Below are 19,172 nucleotides of genomic sequence, written 5' to 3'. Positions count from 1 at the left end.
CAACCTTGACTTTTAGAAGGTCACTCGATGAGAACATCGGCCTAAGACTAAAACAGCCCGAAGCGAGACGACGAGCATCTCCGTCCCTTTTATATGGGGGCACCCCCTTCCCCCCCCCCGCCCCATTGGGGGGGGGGGTGGAGAACGCAGTATTGAAAGCGAAGAATTCTTCAAAAAGTAATAAGTGCAAACTACACTCGTGACGATTTTAAAAGAACTACAGCTTCCAGGCGCACAGTGACTGTTCTAGTAAACCTGACACCAAATCGCGGTGTACCATGACCTCGAGGTTGTAACTTTCCAGGTTGGTCTGGTAAGCTTAACATCAATTTCAATGAAACGCGACCTTTTGAATCAAAATTCCAACGAGCAGCTGGGGATAGACTTCCTTCAATCAAAACTTTCTTTGACCTTGTATGGGAGGCGTTTCTTTTTACCACTAATATTTACTGGTAGTTATCAAGCGAATATGAATTTGTTGATGTTGCGAGAATACTTCGCGCATGGCGGATATTTGCAGAGAAGACTGGACGAAACTTCAGTTTTGAGCGGGAGTATGGGAAACGCGAAAGGTGAGAGGGGGCCGCGCTAGGAAAAAAATCGATTTTTCTTCGCGTGGCCTTTTCGCGATAGCGCTCTCTTTTAAACGGGCTTAAATAACTACTCAGGCGCTTTGCTACGCAGGTTACAATAAAACCAGGAATGAAACATTTCTATTTTTGTCACTTGCGATCAGGGTTCCTTTTTTCGCCGATCTCTTCCGCCACTTCCATAAAAACCCGGCTTGACTGCAGGCTATTTTTTTGTTTGCTGTTTTGTCGACAGTGTTGAAAATTCTAGCTGCGAGCTGCGACCCCCGTCTGCTTGTTGAGTCTGCTAGACACTTGATCCATTGGACTTCCGCATTCCCAGATTCCACGCGAAATAAGCGCTCGAAAAGCCTGGGATCTAGAGGAAATCGTCGAACTCTTCTTCGTGCCTTCGTGGATCGTGGACATCGTACTGGGAGCTGTGTTGATCGATACAAGAGCAGAAAACATGTTTCCCTCTCATCTGTCTGTTAATGATCTGGGTGTATTTGCGGTGGTGATGGTGTTTGGGCTGATAGTCGTTCTGCTGTTCATGTTTGACTGGGTAAGTAAGCTTCTTCACGTGATGTCTGCAAACTACCAATTTTGCACCATGAGGTCGCGCACGCCAAAATTCACCCTTTTTTATGTTTCAGCTCATTTCCTAGCCTAGAAGCGACTACCTTCTTCAGTAAATTCGTCATTTCAACTTGTCAGAGTGTTTTCTGGCGAATTTTGTGCTACAGTACATTAGCAATTAATTTGGGTGCAGCGAATGAATGAATGTCTCGTGACGTGTCGATGCACGACCGCTGGGCAAGGGAGGGTCAGTCCTTCCTGAAGTTAAAAATTCACATAATTTTTCCCAGATTTCACTGCAAGGGAGGATAATCTGTCCCATAAAACTTAGATAGGAGGGGTTTTGGATTTCTTTGTTTTTATAGTATCAATAAAACGCCAAAATATTGCTGTCCCCAATACTCCGGCAGTAGTGCTGCTTTTACCCAACAACAACAATTTTATCGGTATTCCCATATACTGATGGTGTTACATGAATGGAAAATGGAGCAACTGCAGAATACCCTGCAAATGAGATTCACCATGTCGGAACTCTTTGAAGAACAAGGCAGGAAACTATATAGGAACTATTGTTATTCAATAAGATGAATCTATTTGCGGGGTATTCTGCAGTTAAGCCTGAAAATAGCAATACAAAAAATAAGAAAGAATGAAATTACAGTAGCAAACCATGACTGTAACTCACTTCATTAGAAGATTTTTCACGGTGAGGTCTGGTCACAGAGTTCTCTAATATATACGTGCTTCATATATAAAGTTACGGAATTTTTACAAATGAAAGAGTCAACATTATTATTGCGGTTTTTAAAGACATATGCACTCTGAAATTCAAACCTCAACTGACGGTTTGCACTTTTTGCTTCTGTCAATCATCTTAGCTGTCCTTTTGGGAAACAGAAGTTCACTTCAACTGGGTCAAAAGGTCACATTTGTCAGTTGTGATTGGTTGATTTCGATCCATTTTGTTTGTTTTCATTGGTTTTTCAAGGTTCGTTGGCTGTCTCTATAATTATGATTGATGGCAGCAAAAAGGGCAATCGTTGATTGGGTTTTAAATTTCAGAGTTTGCAAGTCTTTGAAAACTGCAGTTAATGTTATGAACATTCTCCAACCTTGTTTTCTTAGTTAATTCGTGGATTTGCAATTTAAAGGAGCTCTCATGGTGCGATAAGGACTAATGATAACGATAATGGTTTTCCAGGAGAGCTTTGCACCTACTTGTCTCAGCTTCTAAAAAAACCTTGATGTACAAGTTTCAACTCCTTGCAGATCTGTAGCTGAGCATTTATTCATACAAATCTTATCCTGAAAGTTTTACTAATCTTTTCTAGAGGGGTGTATCAAAAGGCCCATCAATTCCAGGAGAAGAGCCTTCAGATTCAGAGTAAGTGATTAATGAATTATGGTTACCAGTATGTTAAGTCTGTTTCAGTATGTGTTATCAGATGACTCTTCAGCCCTCCCTGCCTTCTCAGGAGAGGAGGGGTGCAGTATCATGTCATACGGGTTCAAGCCCTGGCCGGGGTCTTTGTGTTGTGTTCTTGGGCAAAACACTTAACTCTCTCTTCCCAGGTGTGTAAATGGGTACCAGTGAATTTAATGCTAGGGGTAACCCTGCAATTGACTAGCATCCCCTCCAGCTAGGGGAGTAGAAATTGTCCTAATCACTTCATGCTACTGAAACTGAGATACCATATTTATTCGATTAAGCGCCCAACCTTGAATAAGCGCCCACCCTGAAGGTAGGAAAAGTTTATAAGTGCCCAGCCTCGAATAAGCACCCACCCCCCACCCCATAAAAAACTGAAGTGCTCAAGAGGAGTATTGATTATTGAAATTTAGCTAAGTAATACTGAGAAGACTTCCGCATGACCGAATTTTCTTAGTATTTTACAGAAACTTTCGATGAACAGTTAAAAATTAATTCTGCTTTGGTACATCTTCACGTTTTGTTATTATTTATTGTTTTGTTACGAAAATAAACTTACTATTTGTTGAAAATCGTGAACATTAAATAAGTGCCCAGCCTCGAATAAGCACCCACCTCGAATAAGCGCCCACTCTCAAGATCCAAAAATTTAATAAGCGCCCAGGGTGCTTAATCGAATAAATACGGTACATATAAGCTCCGGCCTAGTAGGCCACTCGGCTCGACTGAAGACTTATTTGCTGTCTGCGTTAGCCTCTTTTTACTTGCCTTATGAGGGATTGTGATGTCATTTTCAGGATGGGAAATCTGGGTGATGTGGGAAAAGCTGGAAGTCTCCATGAGTATTTGATGTTACTGCACGAGAAGTATGGTTCCATAGCAGGATTCTGGTGGGGCAAAAAATATGTTGTCAGTTTGGCAGCACCAGAGCACTGGAAAGATGTACAACCTCTGTTTGATAGACCTCGTAAGTAAAAAACTATTATACCGTAATGATTCGATTTAGTGCCCTCCTTCCAATAAGCGCCCCCTTCCGAATAAGCGCCCCCCTTCAAATAGGTTTTTGTCAATAAGCGCCCCTATTCCAATAAGCGCCCCTTATTCGTATTAGCGCCCCCATTCTTATAAGCGCCCCTATTCTAATAAGCGCCCCTATTGTGGATAACTGTCCCTACTGAAGTCATTGACGTCGAATAGATAAACTCATGAACATTTACTGTACCGTACATGTATATATTTACTGCTAAAATGAACAATAAAAAGTAACTGAACTTTCAACAATTTGTTACTGTTACAGTTTCTGTTATTGTTAGTTATTTTAAATGTGGCTAACTGAAATTTAGGCAAGGTTAAACTCGAGACAATAGTTGCTGGCCAGCGGCTGCTCCCCTGATGTTGGGGCGGCCTCAGGGTTTATTCAGGGGTTTCAGTAAATTTACAGCTCTCCCGTGAAGGTCAAGCCATTTTCGCTCGCGTTGCCATTTGAGCAAGTCCACCTTTTTCGCCGTTTTGTTCCCACCCACCCTAACCCATAGGTAAATACTGGTAAGTATTTAGTTTTTGCTTTCCACTGAGTTTCCTCTCTCAGTGTGACGGTGTCTGGTGGTTGCCGCTCCCAGGGTTGTCATGGTTACCATCGCGCTTGCTGGCGGCTCCCACATAGTCTCAGGCACCATCCCCACACTCATCTATTGGTGATGAGTTTAATATTTATTTAAGTTTTGTTTTGAACATTTGGTTGTTTCTCAAAAAATTAAATAAGCGCCCTGTCTCGAATAAGCGCCCTCCCTTGAGGTGCCAAGAGTAAATAAGCGCCCCGGGCGCTAAATCGAATCATTACGGTAAGTGAGGTGTTATACTTAACGACTGTGTCGCGGCTGAGTTTAGACTGCATGTATTTTATTAAGATTCATTGGCGGTTGGATCATTGGGTTCCCCCTCTTATAAAGGCTTACTGTCTCCTTATTCACTCACTCACTCACCCATCATGTACATGTTACTTGCAACTTACTCAGGCTCAGTCGCAAGTTCCGATAATATTAAAGGATATCACTGCACTGGTATCAAACACAGGACTTCGTGTACATTAATCCAGCGATTGAAGACTGTCAATCGATTGTCCTCTTTGTACTCCTGGATAGTTAGAAATTGCAACATATAAAAGAAACGCATTAAACTTTGCAATCTCCTTCGCAAGTAAACTGAACGCAGACAGCGCACAAGGTAATGAAGTGTGATCTAGCTAAGCATCGCTAATAAATTTACAAATTTTCTTAACAATGGTCATTGCGTGACTCAGGCTAAATAAAATAATGGGAAAATAATCACTAGTGGTAACATTACTACAAATCTGGTCATTTACCTTTCAGCGGAAATGTTCAAACTGTTTGAGCCTCTTATTGGTAAGAAGAGTATCCAGTATGTCAATGGTCCTGAGGGAAGAAAAAGACGTCAGATGATGGATAGAAGCTTTAGTCACGATGCTGTGAAAGACTACTATGAACACTTTGTCAAGGTGAATAACACTTAGTCTAATATGATTTTACTGCCTTCATAAAGTGAACAGCACTAATCATTATACAGTGTAGGCATAACTTTGTGCTTTCCCTAAATTCAAGTCGTGTTTTCATGTATACTATTGGTTGCACTATGCAAAACTTGATACAAATGATACCAACTGTGTCGTACATACAAACCTTGTACTCAGACACCACATTGGTAATGGGCACCAAATGATTCTCAGACTCGTGAATGTATTCTACACACCATTATGTGATTTCAAAATGGTATCCCAGTGAGTGACATTTAATTTTTCAATTAAAATTCTTAAGGCTGGTTCACACTTAAGAGATAAGCACAGGCATAAGCGCAAGCATAACCACAACAATGTTCACACTTGCAATGGGTATAAGACGATTTATGCAAGGGCAGTGCTTTAAAAATTTGTTCAAACATAGCATGATAGGAGTCACAGTTCCCACTTGCGAAAAAAGCACAAGCACGGGAAAAGGGGACGTATGTTCCTTTTTCTTGGGCTGGAACTTACTGTTTTTCACCTTGGTGCACACTAGTGTTTACTTGTGCTAAGCTATGCTGATGCTAATGTGCTTGTGCTTGTGCTTGTGCGTATCTCAAAAATGAGAACCAGGCTTTAACAAGTGGCAGTAATAGCTTTTACTAAAAATCTCCCTTAACTTTAGTTTTTCTTAAATTTTCAACAGATTGCCAAAGAAACCGCAGACAAGTTTGCCAAGTGTGGTTCTGAAGAACATATTCCTCTAGCAAAAAACATGATAGCCATGGCTGTTAAAGCCATATCTGTTGCAGGAATGGGGCGCATCTTTATGGACGAGAAAGAAATTGACAAATTGACCACGATTTATGATGTGGTAAGATTTCCATTATATTACAGGGTAGCTTAATTTTATTAAAATGTGTCAGAATTTATCAAAAAATTACTCTTGCATATTTAGAATTCGAATGATATAATAATATCATTTTTTTTTTCATTTACACAAAAGTTCTATGCCCAATATACTTAATTTCTATTCATTGGGTTGCTGCATGTAATTGCTTGTACTGGGGGTATTCATGATTTAATTTTGATAAATTTGATATTTTTTCCTCAGTGTTGGGGAGAGATGGAAGCCAGGCTTACTGGACCACCTCCTGATAAAGATAGTGAAAGAGAAAAAAAATTCCAAAAAGGTAACTACAGTATGATGTTTGTACTTGTAAGGGATTGTTAATAGCCTATGAATAAAGCCACCTCTCATCGCTCCTGGCTGGATGGGGAATCTCAAAGGAGAGTCTACATGTATGTCTGAATTCATGATCCCTGCCCTCTTGGGCTGAGAGCAATGAGAGGTAGTTGTATTCGCAGACTAGATTATTGTTAATTAAAATATGAAAAAGACATACTCGGACCAAAACATCACTTCATTACACCTCAGCAGCTTTTATTTGTTTGCAATGCATCCATAACATTAGCATGCATAAGAGAAGTAGCTATGAAGCGGAAGGCAGAGAAGCCTAACGAGTTACAATAGTTTTTAGGCTTTCTCATTACAGTATAACAATGCTAGGAAATAATTTAAACCTTGTGGCTGAAGATACAATCATGTAGAGAGCTATATAGATCTGTGAGAATTTAAGGATGAGAACAACATGTGAAAAAAATTACCTCATTTTTGTATGACTGTCGTATGAATTTTATATGGTAAACATGTTATGCAAAAATGTGAACTCTACAGCAAGGGCAGACTTTCATAACCTTGTCAAAGAAATAATCAAGCGCAGACGACAGGATGACGATAAAGCTGAAAAGCTGATCATTGATTCCATATTAGATTGTGATTTCATGGATGAGGAAGAGGTTTGATTCCATTTTGCTTGTGTTAAATTTACTTGAGTTATCAACCTCTTAATCACAGCTGTTGATTAATGCGGTGGCTTTTTAATTAGCATCAGTTTGACTCCTAATCAAGCAGTGCAGGCTCACAGCTGGAGTGTTTGCTACATGTCTTCTGCATTCTTTAGGAGGCAAGCGTGGCTGAGTGGTTAAGGGCGCTGGTATTGTAATCTGGAGGTCCCCAGTTCAAGACCTGCCCTTGCCACCAGCTGGATTTGTTTCTCGGTTGTCCCGAGTTCAAATCCTCGGTCACGCTTTGTATATAGCCAACTGGTCTGCCTCCTGCCAGTTGGGATTTTTAACCTTGTTATGTTCATTTAGAAAAATTTGTTTCCTCTGTTTCAGTGGCATGCCTGTAAACTAGCTATCTCGTTGAGATATGAAGCTAAGTGCATGACCACTATAAACATAATATTTTTTTTTCTTCTGTTTGACAATGCATTTCAACAAAGTGTTTTCCCAGGTCGTGTTTGACAATGTGTCAATTCACTTGTTGGCCAACCATGATCAACACATGGATTATTGACCCATTAATTATAAATACTTATTATCAGTTAATAATAATTTGTTGTTTCCTTTCCTGTATGTAGACTTGTGATCAGGTCATAACCTTCATCGTTGGAGGGTTCCATACAACAGGAAACAGTGAGTAAAAATTTTGCTTGCAGTGCAAGTCACAATATTATTGCGGGCCCAAGAGAGGCCCGCAACCCTAATCTTGACAGTGACCAGCGGATTGCGTATTACGCGTGCGCGCCACGTTTATAAAGGCTATCTGCAAACCGGAAGTTGAAAATTTTGTTCTTCCAGTAAGAACGATCGGAATGCAAAAAATGTGTCAATCACGACAGTTTGTCGTAACACCGGAAGAGAAAATCTGTTCTCCAAGAACGATTGTCACATAAGATCTAGGCTTCTGTCACATGGAAGATTGCAAACATTACAATTTGCAGACTTGTTTTACGGGTGTTGCTTTTGCGAAAATTTGCTCTGATTGTATCACGCATAAGCCACGGCAAAGCGAATGATTCCAACAACGGTTATTCTCGAGAAATTCGTTATAACACTGACAACATAACGAGTTTATCGACCGAGGAAAATCACATCTCAATTCACACCGCGTGCTCGACTACAGTTCACTAAACTGTCAATCCGACAAAAAACAACTCTGACTGGTTCGCGGCCGGTTCGCGGCAATTAAGCGTGATTTATCATTAATCGCGCCACGTTAATAAAAGGCGAGCACAACATAGCGAGTTTACCGACTGAGAAAAATCACATCTCAATTTACACCGCGTGCTCGATTACACTCCCCAAACGATAAAAACATGCATTCCTTGCGTGACGCTTACTCGGGATAATTGTCTTTTGTCCATTTAATCATTTATCGACACTGCCATCTAAAATTACGCACTTTCGTACCAGTACCTTTTCTAAGTGCGTCAAGGCCCGCACCTTCTAACCTGTGGTTACCACTAGTTGTTATGTTTCTACTGGTGAGTGGCTTTCTGGCTACATGTAGTTGACGTGCCTGAACAGTGAATTAAATTAATGTATTTTAATTTTACTTTTAAGCTCTGAAAGTAAGTATCCCCGAAAGAAGGGATCCTCCAAAGGTAGCAGTAAAATTTTTATGGTTGTTAGCAAATCCAAAAGTCATTTAGTAGAGACCATGTACTGTATTTCCTCGATTTCCTGGATTTTAACAAAAGGGAACAGCCATTAAAATGAACTGTTTTAAAATCCCTTTGTTATACTAGAGTTTAATTTGTAACTATGGTTTGATTGGCTTGATTTGAAACTCCCCTTGTTTAAATTGAAGTCAATCAAAGCATGTTTAACTTTGAAGACATTTATTTTCAAATTGGCATGTTTTGAACAGTTCTACTACCTTAACAATTCTGTTACCATGGCAACATGCTGGGTGCCAGACCTCCCCGATGTTGAAGGCTTGTCTGGCCATTTGGCATTCCATTTGATATTTGCCAATGATGCCCCATCTGTATGATCTAGCAAGCATATTAATGTGTTAAGTAGACTTCTTGGCCTGGTTAATTTGTCTGTGTTTAAAATCACTAAAATATTGAATATGGGTTGGAGGGTACTGGAAAAGAGTGTGTTATCATGGAAACAAATATTTATCATAACCATATGTGTGACCAGGGCGCGACAAAAGTGCTGTCCGATAGCCCGGGGCTAGTAGAATTATCCGTCGGGCTAGCGTATTCTGATCACGAGTTGCCCGACGGGCAAGCAACACACGGGCAAGAAACATTGTTTTTTTTTGTGACAACCTTCAGAAAAATTTGGGGCTCGAAAATGTAACTCACTGCATCCTTGGCGACTAAAACTCCTGGTTTTATAGTCGCCAACTTGAACGTGGCGACTATGATGAGTAACGGCCATTTTCTGTGGAATTGTGTCCTTTCAGAAAATTATATTGGAAGATCTTTTCTTCTAAAACGTTCAAAATAAGAAAAAAAGTCATAGTGTTCCAATCCATGGTATTGCTTAGCCGTAAAGTACTCCATCACTTCTTAAAACTTGCAAATGGCTGACAGTTTTTGAAAACGCCCCGAAATGCATTGCAGGCATTGGGTACGTCATGTATGCATATGAATTGTGTCTCTTGAAATGTAGGATTACAAATACGAAGGATCCTGAAGGATCTACATTAAGCTACAAAGTGTGCTATACAGTCACCTCTCGTTAAAGCGGACACGCTCGGGGCGTCGTTTAGTGTCCGTAATAGCGAGAGTCCGTAATAACGGGAGTCATTTCCAGTCAAACCTTATTCGCCGGGGATCTGGATTTTGTCCGTAATAGCAAGCGTCCGCAATAGCGGGGTGTCCGCAAGGCGAGAGTTGACTGTAATGTGTTTGTTTCTTGTGGTAAGATTATTTTCTTTTTCTTTTTGAATGTTTATGTATTTATTGTCTCCAAAGGAAGAACAATTTTAAATTTGCATATAATTCATTATGCAAATTACCTTCGGGCTAGCTTCTCAGAGCGTTGGGCTAGTAAGATAAGATAATGGCTTGCCCAAAGGGCAAGCTGACTTTTCTATTTTCGTCTCACCCTGTGTGTGTCCCCTAAAGAACTCTTAGACTACCAGTTTCAGTGGTCTCTGCAGCAAATTGACCAAGATAGCTCTATTTATTTACTTGATTATTTAAAAAAATTACATGTTTTAAACAATTCTTGAGCTTAAATATCTCTGGAACCAATACAGATAAATTACTGTATTTGAAATTAAAAATGCCATTTTAAATCTTTCATGGAATGCTCCATGAGACCAGGGCTAAAATTGCAAGGGGTTGAAATTTGGTTATAGTAGCAATCTAAGCATATCATTTTACCACATGGATCGACCTTATCAGTACACATTTTAGCTTCCCAAAAACAGCAAGCCCACCCCCTAAAGTTGCAACCGTCCAAAAGAAGTTCTGAAAATGCAGCTAAACCTGAAAGTAACAAGAAGCATGAAGAAATACTAACTTTGCAGTTAATATTTAACCGCTGCTTTGGCTAGAATGGTTTAGTGCAGAACGGTAAAAAATTTAGAAAAGCAGTCATTTGAGTAACACAGAAGTTTTCCGCCCAGTTAATATGCGTCACTTTTTCCAAACTGTACAGTAAAATAAAATAAAAAAACATTTCTTTCAGTGATGACTTGGTGTTTGTACTACCTGACAAAACATCCCGAGATTCAGGAGAAGGTTTTCGCAGAACTGGAAGAAGTTCTGGGAGAGGAAGACATCAAACCACAAGTAGCCTCTGAACTCAAGTGAGTCAACTGTTCTTTCTTTCTTGTTTTGTGTGGTTGTTCAAATGAGAGCTATTGCACAGTTCTTTTAGGTGATCATACATAATAATGTTTGTTTTTATAATCAATATTGGCAAATAGAAATTTAGATTGTCTTTTTTTTCGATTTTGAATTTTGGCACACAGTAAAGGAATTGAAAGGGATATATTTAAGTTGATTGTTGAACTGCCTCATGACACATACTGAGTACCGCTCAGAAATAAGCGACGTCCCAAAATATGTGCCAAAATATACGTATTAAATTAAATAAATTAATTTTGTGTAACAAGGGGAAAAGTCTTACAACTTAGTATCAATCCTGTGGTTCTTGGATTTTTGATTGAATTGGAATTTAGAAGTGTTGGTTTTTGTGGACGAGAGGAAAAGTGGAGAACCCAAAGAAAAACCTTTGGAGCAAGACAAGAACCAACAACAAACTCACCTCGCATCTTATGCCGTGTAGGGGAAACTGGAGAACCCAGAGAAAAGAACCAACAATAAACTCAGCTCTCATATGATGCCGAGTAGGAAAACCATAGAATCCGGAGAAAAACCCTCGGAGCAAGACAATAACCAACAACAACCTCAACCCACATATGACACTGAGTCCAAGATTCAAACCCGGGCAACATTGGTGGGAGGCAAGCGCTCATACCATCGCGCAATCCCTCCATCCCCATTGACATCCAGTAGTGAAGAAACTTTGATTTTGTTTTAAGGCTTATCTCAGCATGTGCCATTTCCTTTTAGATACACTCGTCAAGTAATAGATGAGACCTTGCGTGCTTCAGTGTTGGCTCCATGGGGTGCACGAGTCCATGAATATGACCTCCAGGTTGATGAATTCGTAATTCCTAAAGAGGTATGTACATGTGCAGCGTTCTGTCCTAGTTATTAGTAATAGCCTCTATTTGGCGCGAAAATATGCACTGATATTTGTCTGTGAACAATATCTGTTCCGAGAAGCGAACAGTTTTCCGAGAGTTAATCTCTCTTCTGAGGAGCTGATGTTTTTTGTTTCATTTTAGACACCAATCATTTTGCCATTTGGAGTTGTTCTTCAGGACCCCAATTTGTGGCCAGAATCCAGGAGGTAATAACATCATACAGTATAATTATCGTGTGTTGATTAACCCTCGGACGTACAAGCAAACTCACACCCCCACCATCGTACAAGGGGGGGGGGGGGGGGGGTGGGGCCCCTCCCGAGTTTTCGTTATATTAAAGGGGCTTTGTCACGAATTTTACCAGAATTTTTGAACAGCCAAAATTTATACTTGTGTCACAAAAAACCCAAAAATAGTGGTCCATTTTCATTAACAATTGCTATTTTAGAACACTGAAACTGTAAACTAGCGTCTGTGGCTGCGGATGACTTGGATGGAAATGGATTGCGATTTGAAAAATTAAGGCTTAATTTTTCAAATGATTTCGGTGCGTCTTCAAAAAATGGATATTTATAGCCATGGTTTGATTCCTCGCGGCAAATTATGGTTATATCTTCCTTTAGATGTTTAAAGATAATGATTTACAGGGGTTAAGTTGGCTACCACTTATTTCAGAGCAGTTTTGACCAAAAATCTGCTAAATCCCCGTGACGTAACCCCTTTAAGGCATAGCGAAAATATTTTGCATTGAGAAGAAAGCCCTTAGCTTACTCTACAAGATAACATAATTTTAATTGGCTGTGACGTCATATGACGTCACGTGACGTCACAAGAGCCGCCATCTTGGATCCGCCATCTTGGATCCGCTATCTTGGATTTCAACATTTTCTTAGAAAGTCACAAAATAACGGAAATTGATGCAAAATCAAGCCAGAATGCTTAGGGAATGTAAAAATAAACAAATTTTGCATTTCTGTTTAAAAAAACTGGAAAAAATCAAGAAAAATGTTAAAAATGACGATTTTTGGCAAGACCTGCCTGTATTTATGACGTTGCCATGGCAACGTCAAATACCATGGAGACATGGTTGACATATGAAAATTTCCGCGAAGGATGAATGAACAGCTACTGAAAGTTTCAGCATTGTAGAGTAAATCTTTTTTTCAAAATTTGGGAAAAACCTTGTACGTCCGAGGGTTAAATGCATCTGGTTCATTACCTTAAAGAGAAATAATAGACTGTACGGTGCAAGCTGGGCGGGAAGGTAAAGGTGAGCGACAAAAAAAAAAAAAAAAAAAAAAAAAAAAAAAAAACAAACAAATCTCTACATAAAAAACGAGAGAAACAAAAACAAAAAAAAAAAAAAAAAAAAAAAAAAAAAAGAGAAAAAAAAAAAACAACGAAACAACAAAAAAAAAAAAAGAAAAAAAAAGAAAAAAAAAAGGGGGAAAAAAAAAAAACAAAAAAGCAGACACCAAAGAAAAAAGATAAAAAAAAAAAAAAAAAAAAAAAAAAAAAAAACCCGAATCTGCGCAGACGGAATGGAAAACAGCTTTAAGGGGACTTCAATTTTAAAATATAAAAATGGATCACCATACTCATATGGTGGATTTCCCATATAAAAGTGACAGGGCAAAGAGGGGTACTCCCTTACATAAGCTACGTAGTTATTTGCCCCCCATGGTGTAATTTCCACACAGAAAAAGTGGAGAAAAAATTGTGCACAACGAGCCATTTGGGTCATGCCTCGAGCTGGAGGTGACGTTTAGGTCATTTCCCTAAAATAAAACTGAACAAAGATTTTCAACCAAACTTTACCCACTGGTTCATTACCTTAAGGGGACTTCAATTTTAAAATATAAAAATGGGTCACCATACTCATTTAAGAGCAGGAATACCTTGTGTCTACCACATTGAAATATAGAAATTGATCTGTTTTCATTTTGGAAAAAGAATGTGATCACTACACCCAAAATATGAGAAAATAGTTATAGGTTACCGTACTCGTTTACGAGAAAACAACAATTAATTTTTTTCGTGGACTAGGCCACAGAGAAAAAAGCCACCAGTTTGTTGATGTGCGCGCACTAATTACGCTTAAAATTTTGCGCAGTAAGGATGTGCAATGCAACACAGGGGAATGACCTTAATAGTGCGGAGAGATTATTATTTGATCAGGCTGGTCCTGTGTTTATTACCGATTGTTTCGAGTAAATACCCAATGCTAGGGTGAAAATTAAGATATGCTTTTTATAGCCTTCTCATTTACCAATGCTTCACAGGTAAGTAGGTAGATAGGTAGTAGGTAGGTAGGTAGGTAGGTAAGTCTGTGTCCGAGTCAAGTGGCTCATACAGCCGGAGCTTATCCCAGTTTTCGTAGCATTAAGCGACTAGGAATGTTTCTACTCCCCCCTGGATGGGATGCAACTCTTTCGCAGGGTTAACCCCCCAGCAGTAAATTCGCCAGGACCCATTTATACACCTGGGTGGAGAGAGGCACTGTGGGAGTAAAGTGTCTTGCGCAAGCCAAGAACACAATGCAGCAACCCAACCAGGGCTCAAACCCGGGTCATTCAACTCAGAGTCCAGCGCACTAACCAGGGGCATTAGGCCACCGTGCCTCCCACACCACAACTGACTCAAATTCCGTGTTTCAGGTTTGATCCAGATCGCTTCAGCCCAGAGAACATCAAACAGCTCCCAAGTCTTGCTTACCAGCCATTTGGCTTTGCAGGGAAACGGAAATGTCCCGGATGGCGATTCTCGATCGCAGAGGGACTGGTATTCCTGTCCGTTCTCATTAAACGATTCAAGTTTCATCTTGTAGAAGGACAGGACGTGAAACCTCATCACGGCCTGGTGACGTCACCAGCGGAGGAGGTCTGGGTCACTGTGACAGAGAGATAAATATTAAGAGAAGTTACAGGAAAAGCAAGCAGTTACAATGTGTAGAACAGACTTTGCCTCTGCCACTCGTTATTTAAAAGCTTTGATTTAATTTCCCAATTTAATTTAATTGGTCAACCCACTGCTTGTCGAATCAATAATCATTTTTCATTATTCGACTGCTTGCACGTGCGGCTGTTTGCACGTGCGGCTTTTTGCATGTGCCTCTCGTATCAAACCTTAGCGAGTGGTAAGGGTTAGTATGTGTTTCGCATTATACCTTGTACATCCGTTGCTGGATGTAAAAACCAAGCTTGATAATGTAATGTAGTTTCAAGCTTTACTATTACTGACTAATGTTCAATTTTGCTTAACTTAGATAGCCGACTTTTTTTTATATAAAAATACACAAGTTTAAAAGCCAAAATGTACTGTCACTGTTATTATCCTACAATAATCATAATTAAATAATATTCTTAATACTACCTCTCCTTTCCCTCCCCCCCCCCAAAAAAAAAAAAAATAATAATAATAATAATAAATAATAAAAAAAAAAAAAAAAAAAAAAAAAAAAAAAAAAAAAAAAAAAAAAATGGTTTGGTCCCGGCGCTAAGGACTTTAAGCAAACATTACGTAAGGAACATAACAATAATAATAATAAAAAAAAAAAAAAAAAAAAAAAAAAAAAAAAAAAAAAAAAAAAAAAAAAAAAAAAAAAATAATAAAATTTAATTTAAAACACATCCGCAGTACATCCACATTGAGTTAATCAAAGAACTCAAAGAGGAGTCAGTGCAGAGCGGTTACAAAATTTTGAGACAAACTGAGGACTTTCACTATGAGGGCATTTTAAAATCCTCACTTGCCATTAATTAGCCGGTTAAAATTTTCGCTGATTTTTATTGGTTGAGCAGAAATGTACCACGTGATTAGTTTTTACAAATAGTCGAATGAAAAATAGCTGGTGGATGCTAACAAGTCAGTGATGAAAATGTAGTAGTTCATGACGAATTCTGGTCTCTGAGACCACACTGAGCCCGCGATTTCCATCCAAGTTGCTAAGCAACTGATTACGCTATGATGGCGTGAAACTTTTGGAGTATTCCTGAATGGCTCGTGCTATTCTCTGATTGGATAATAAAAATCGGAAACGTCCCGAGCGCTTTGACGACGATTTACGAACCAAAAATGAGTGTTGTTGTCACTGTGTTCTTCTCCTACTTTAAAAATCAGTTTAAGGAGCAGGGTAGCCCATTTAGCTCGTTGGCTGATATTTAGAGGGGCATTGCATCTAAAAATTTACATAAAAATTTAAAAAGATAGAAACTACTAAGCTAAATTACAATGATGGAAAATTTACATGAAAATTTGAAAGGATTTCATAAAAAATAGTCAAATGCGCTTTACATGAAAAGTATTTTTAGTGTTGCGGTAGATAGGATAGTTAAATAAAAATTGACCTAAATTACATTATTTGAAATTTTTTTCCACTGTCTCGCATGTGACAGTTTAAAACGTACAATGCAGCAAAGTAGAAAATCTAATTCACATTTTTATTTAATCATTAAGGGAAAGGGTACACTATCACGTTTTAGTATCAGTTATTGAGATAAAAAATTCTTGTTTCATTTTTCACTTGTTTTTCTAATCAATGTATCACAGTTTGTAGTAGTATGTGCGGCATCATAGGAGGTACATTGATCAAGTCACTGATTCCAGTCATTGTCTTGCCCCTGCTGCCTTTCCTCTATTTTCTATCGTACCTTTAGACAGCCTTGTCCCTCGGTAGCTGCTAGGAACAAGGCGGCTGAAAGTTACCTTAAATGTTACACAATTTAAGGTGGCTCTGACCCCCCTGCAGGCTATTTTTTAAAAACTTTGCAACGAGTTGTATCTTAAAATGCTGATTGTTATTCAGGAATAAAAAACGGAGATCACACAGTTTGTTTTTCTTTAATTAAGGGTTTTTTATGAGTTATACCGTTGCTATGGTAGCTTGTTATGTTGCTTGTTTCCTTATGATTAGCGTTTCGTTTGAAACTGTGACTCGTTGAGAAAATGAGCAATCCAATTGTTTTCGGTGGCTGTTCTGTAAAGAAAGTCGATAAAACCGATCGTTTAATATTTTTCAGCCTCAAGGCAGCAATCGAAGGTAGGAAGGTGCCAAATCAGATTGCTAGTTTTCTAATGGTCGGTCACTAGGTTATGCTTAGTAACAGTTACACTTCGAGTCCGAGTTTTCTACGGAACCTCGACTGTAAAACAGTTCTGGTCAAAATAATAAGTTTACCACAGTCTAAAATCGTTTTGGTTGTTTAAAGTCGCGGATTCCTTTTTTCATTAGAATACTGGGCCTTTGATTTGTCAATTTTTGTGCTTTTAAATTTCCCGCGCGCCGCCATTTTGAATTTTATGACGTCACTGCGTTGCCGCTATTATTAGAAAGCAGAGGTTCTTTTGTGTGAAACAATTGGACAACGCACTGACGTCATAAATTCCAAAATGGCGCCGAGCGGGAAATTTAAAAGCCATAATCTTTTCCGTTTACGGTTGTTATTAAATGCTGCTTCTCCCCTGTCCTGTAAAATTCGTAGTTTAGGCATTATTTCAAACAACTCAACGTCAACTTGCCTAAACAACAGAGGTTCCCCAATAGAGTGTTTCTGTCGAGGAACTATCGGCTGATAGTTGCCCCGCGGTAATTTGATGTTCTTAAAACATATATATTATATGCCAGTTTTAAGAACATCAAATTTCCAAGGGGCAACTATCAGACCGACAAACACTCTATCGTTTTTATTGTTCACCACTAAACTTTCTTCTGCGCGCCCAATCAAAAACGAGTATCTTGAGTTATTTTTTACCTTTTTGGATGAAAGTCTTGAAAGCCGAAATTTAACGAACAAAACATAACCAGACAAGAAACCCACTAAATGCAGTGAATTTGGTTGGGTTTTTGTGGGGGCAAAGCCCGGCACATTGTCGTCGACTGAGGGATTTATTTATTTGTGCGTGGGTTTGCTTGTGTCACGTGGTCTTCTGCGAAAGAGCCTGAGGCCGGAGACGGGAAAGAAAATGAGAGAGAGCCTGGGGATGAGGTCGGTGGTGCGTGTCGAGTAGAAATCGGCTATATTGGATTTTGGCGTGTCGTTTCGTGTGGTTTGTTTTTGTACTGTTTTGATTTCAGCTGTTCCTGTAGTTGCTCGTCATTACAGCAGCTCACGAAGTCATAATAGCCAACATTTCGTTTGGCTGGAAGTCTGTGCAGGTTGCACATCAATTCAAGAGGAGCTTTTACGCTTTATACGCAAGCCAATATTGAGAGCCGCAAAAGCGATGTAATGATCGATCTCTTTCGTATCTGTCGAGCTAGCGTCGTACATGTAGGAATATTCGAAAACTAAATCGGGTTTCACATAAGCTTCATTAACGATGGATCTATCTAGAAACCAGAGCGTTGGCTAAAATCGAGTGCGTGGCTGCTTGTTCGGAACAAAAGGAAGAGCTTTTCAGATGAAACAGCACAATTTAATACATTTGTACTTGAATCAGTCTATATGGCTATATGTTCTGATATATGTAAATTATTCTGCAATGCATACCTACGGAGCGATATAATAAACAAACCATTTTAGTGCTACTGGTTAAAAAAAAAAAGGAAAAAAGAAAAAAATTGTCTCCCCTAGGATTCGAACTCGGGACCTCTCGCACAGTTGTCGGACGTTCTACCATAAATATAAATATTCCATCCTAAAGTGATGACGTCATAAATACTTTTTTTCGATTTATCAACATTTGAACCCCTGATTTGGAAAGAGCAATATGAAAGGACTTTACAGGCCAAATTTGAGGTGTATACGATAAATAGCAGTCGAGATATGGCCACCGGAATACATAATTAACTTTCATCTGTTTTATCGTGTTTGGAAATCGTGATGAAACACTCGCACTCGTTTTTGAAATAGTACTTCAAGTTGTTACCAACAATTTGACCACTCTTTTATACACGATAATTTTGGTATTAAATGTATACCTTAAGGCTACTATTTATTGCGATTCTTAAATTTTCTGATATCGGAAACTGCGTATTTTGCGAGTGTTTTGATTTTGCGATTTTTCAAAGATTTTGCTTGAGAAAAATAATCTCGAAAATGAAAAAGAGTGAGGAACAGGGCAAGAATTTGAATTTATTTATGTTAAGGAAAGATAAGGTAAGTTATTCTTGGTAGGGAAACACAAAAAGTAACGTACTAATCTCAACAAAAACACTTTGTCAAAACAAAAAAACGTCAAAAAGCGTCCTTTTTTGATCTTGCTTAAACTGCAAAACGGGGTAAATTTCGCGAGTAGAAATTACTGCGGCTACTAAATTTGGCGATTTGCAAAAAATCGCAAAGATTATTTGCCGCAATAAATAGCAGCCTTAAGGTAATTGAATGTACTAAATGAATTCACAAAAAAGAAGAATCAAATTTGAAATTATCAAGCCCCACACGTACGCATTGCGGACCTATTTTTTTGTCTGCAGGCACGCTTGTTTACAAAAAAAATCGCGGGCGGGCTCTATCGATCCGGGCATTTTTCTTCGGCGGGCACTATTTTAAC

At 39.0% G+C, this 19,172-nt stretch overlaps 1 protein-coding gene across 1 annotated transcript; it reads left to right on the top strand.

Moving 5' to 3' along the window:
* The first annotated feature begins 956 nt into the window (after positions 1-956).
* Positions 957-15,188, top strand: LOC144660362 (cytochrome P450 20A1-like). Its single transcript, XM_078520966.1, has 12 exons — positions 957-1,134; positions 2,480-2,532; positions 3,375-3,544; positions 4,947-5,092; positions 5,799-5,966; positions 6,207-6,285; positions 6,831-6,952; positions 7,579-7,633; positions 10,655-10,775; positions 11,545-11,656; positions 11,823-11,887; positions 14,339-15,188. The coding sequence occupies exons 1-12, from the start codon at positions 1,039-1,041 to the stop codon at positions 14,586-14,588; spliced, it is 1,437 nt and encodes a 478-aa protein (XP_078377092.1). The 5' UTR covers positions 957-1,038; the 3' UTR covers positions 14,589-15,188.
* Positions 15,189-19,172: the final 3,984 nt, after the last annotated feature.

The sequence above is a fragment of the Oculina patagonica genome, chromosome 7 (genome assembly GCF_052425735.1).
Source record: "Oculina patagonica isolate OP01 chromosome 7, crgOcupat, whole genome shotgun sequence".
Classification (NCBI taxonomy): domain Eukaryota; kingdom Metazoa; phylum Cnidaria; class Anthozoa; order Scleractinia; family Oculinidae; genus Oculina; species Oculina patagonica.
The sequence above is the reverse complement of the archived record's forward strand: the minus strand, read 5'-3'. Positions and strand labels throughout refer to the sequence as shown.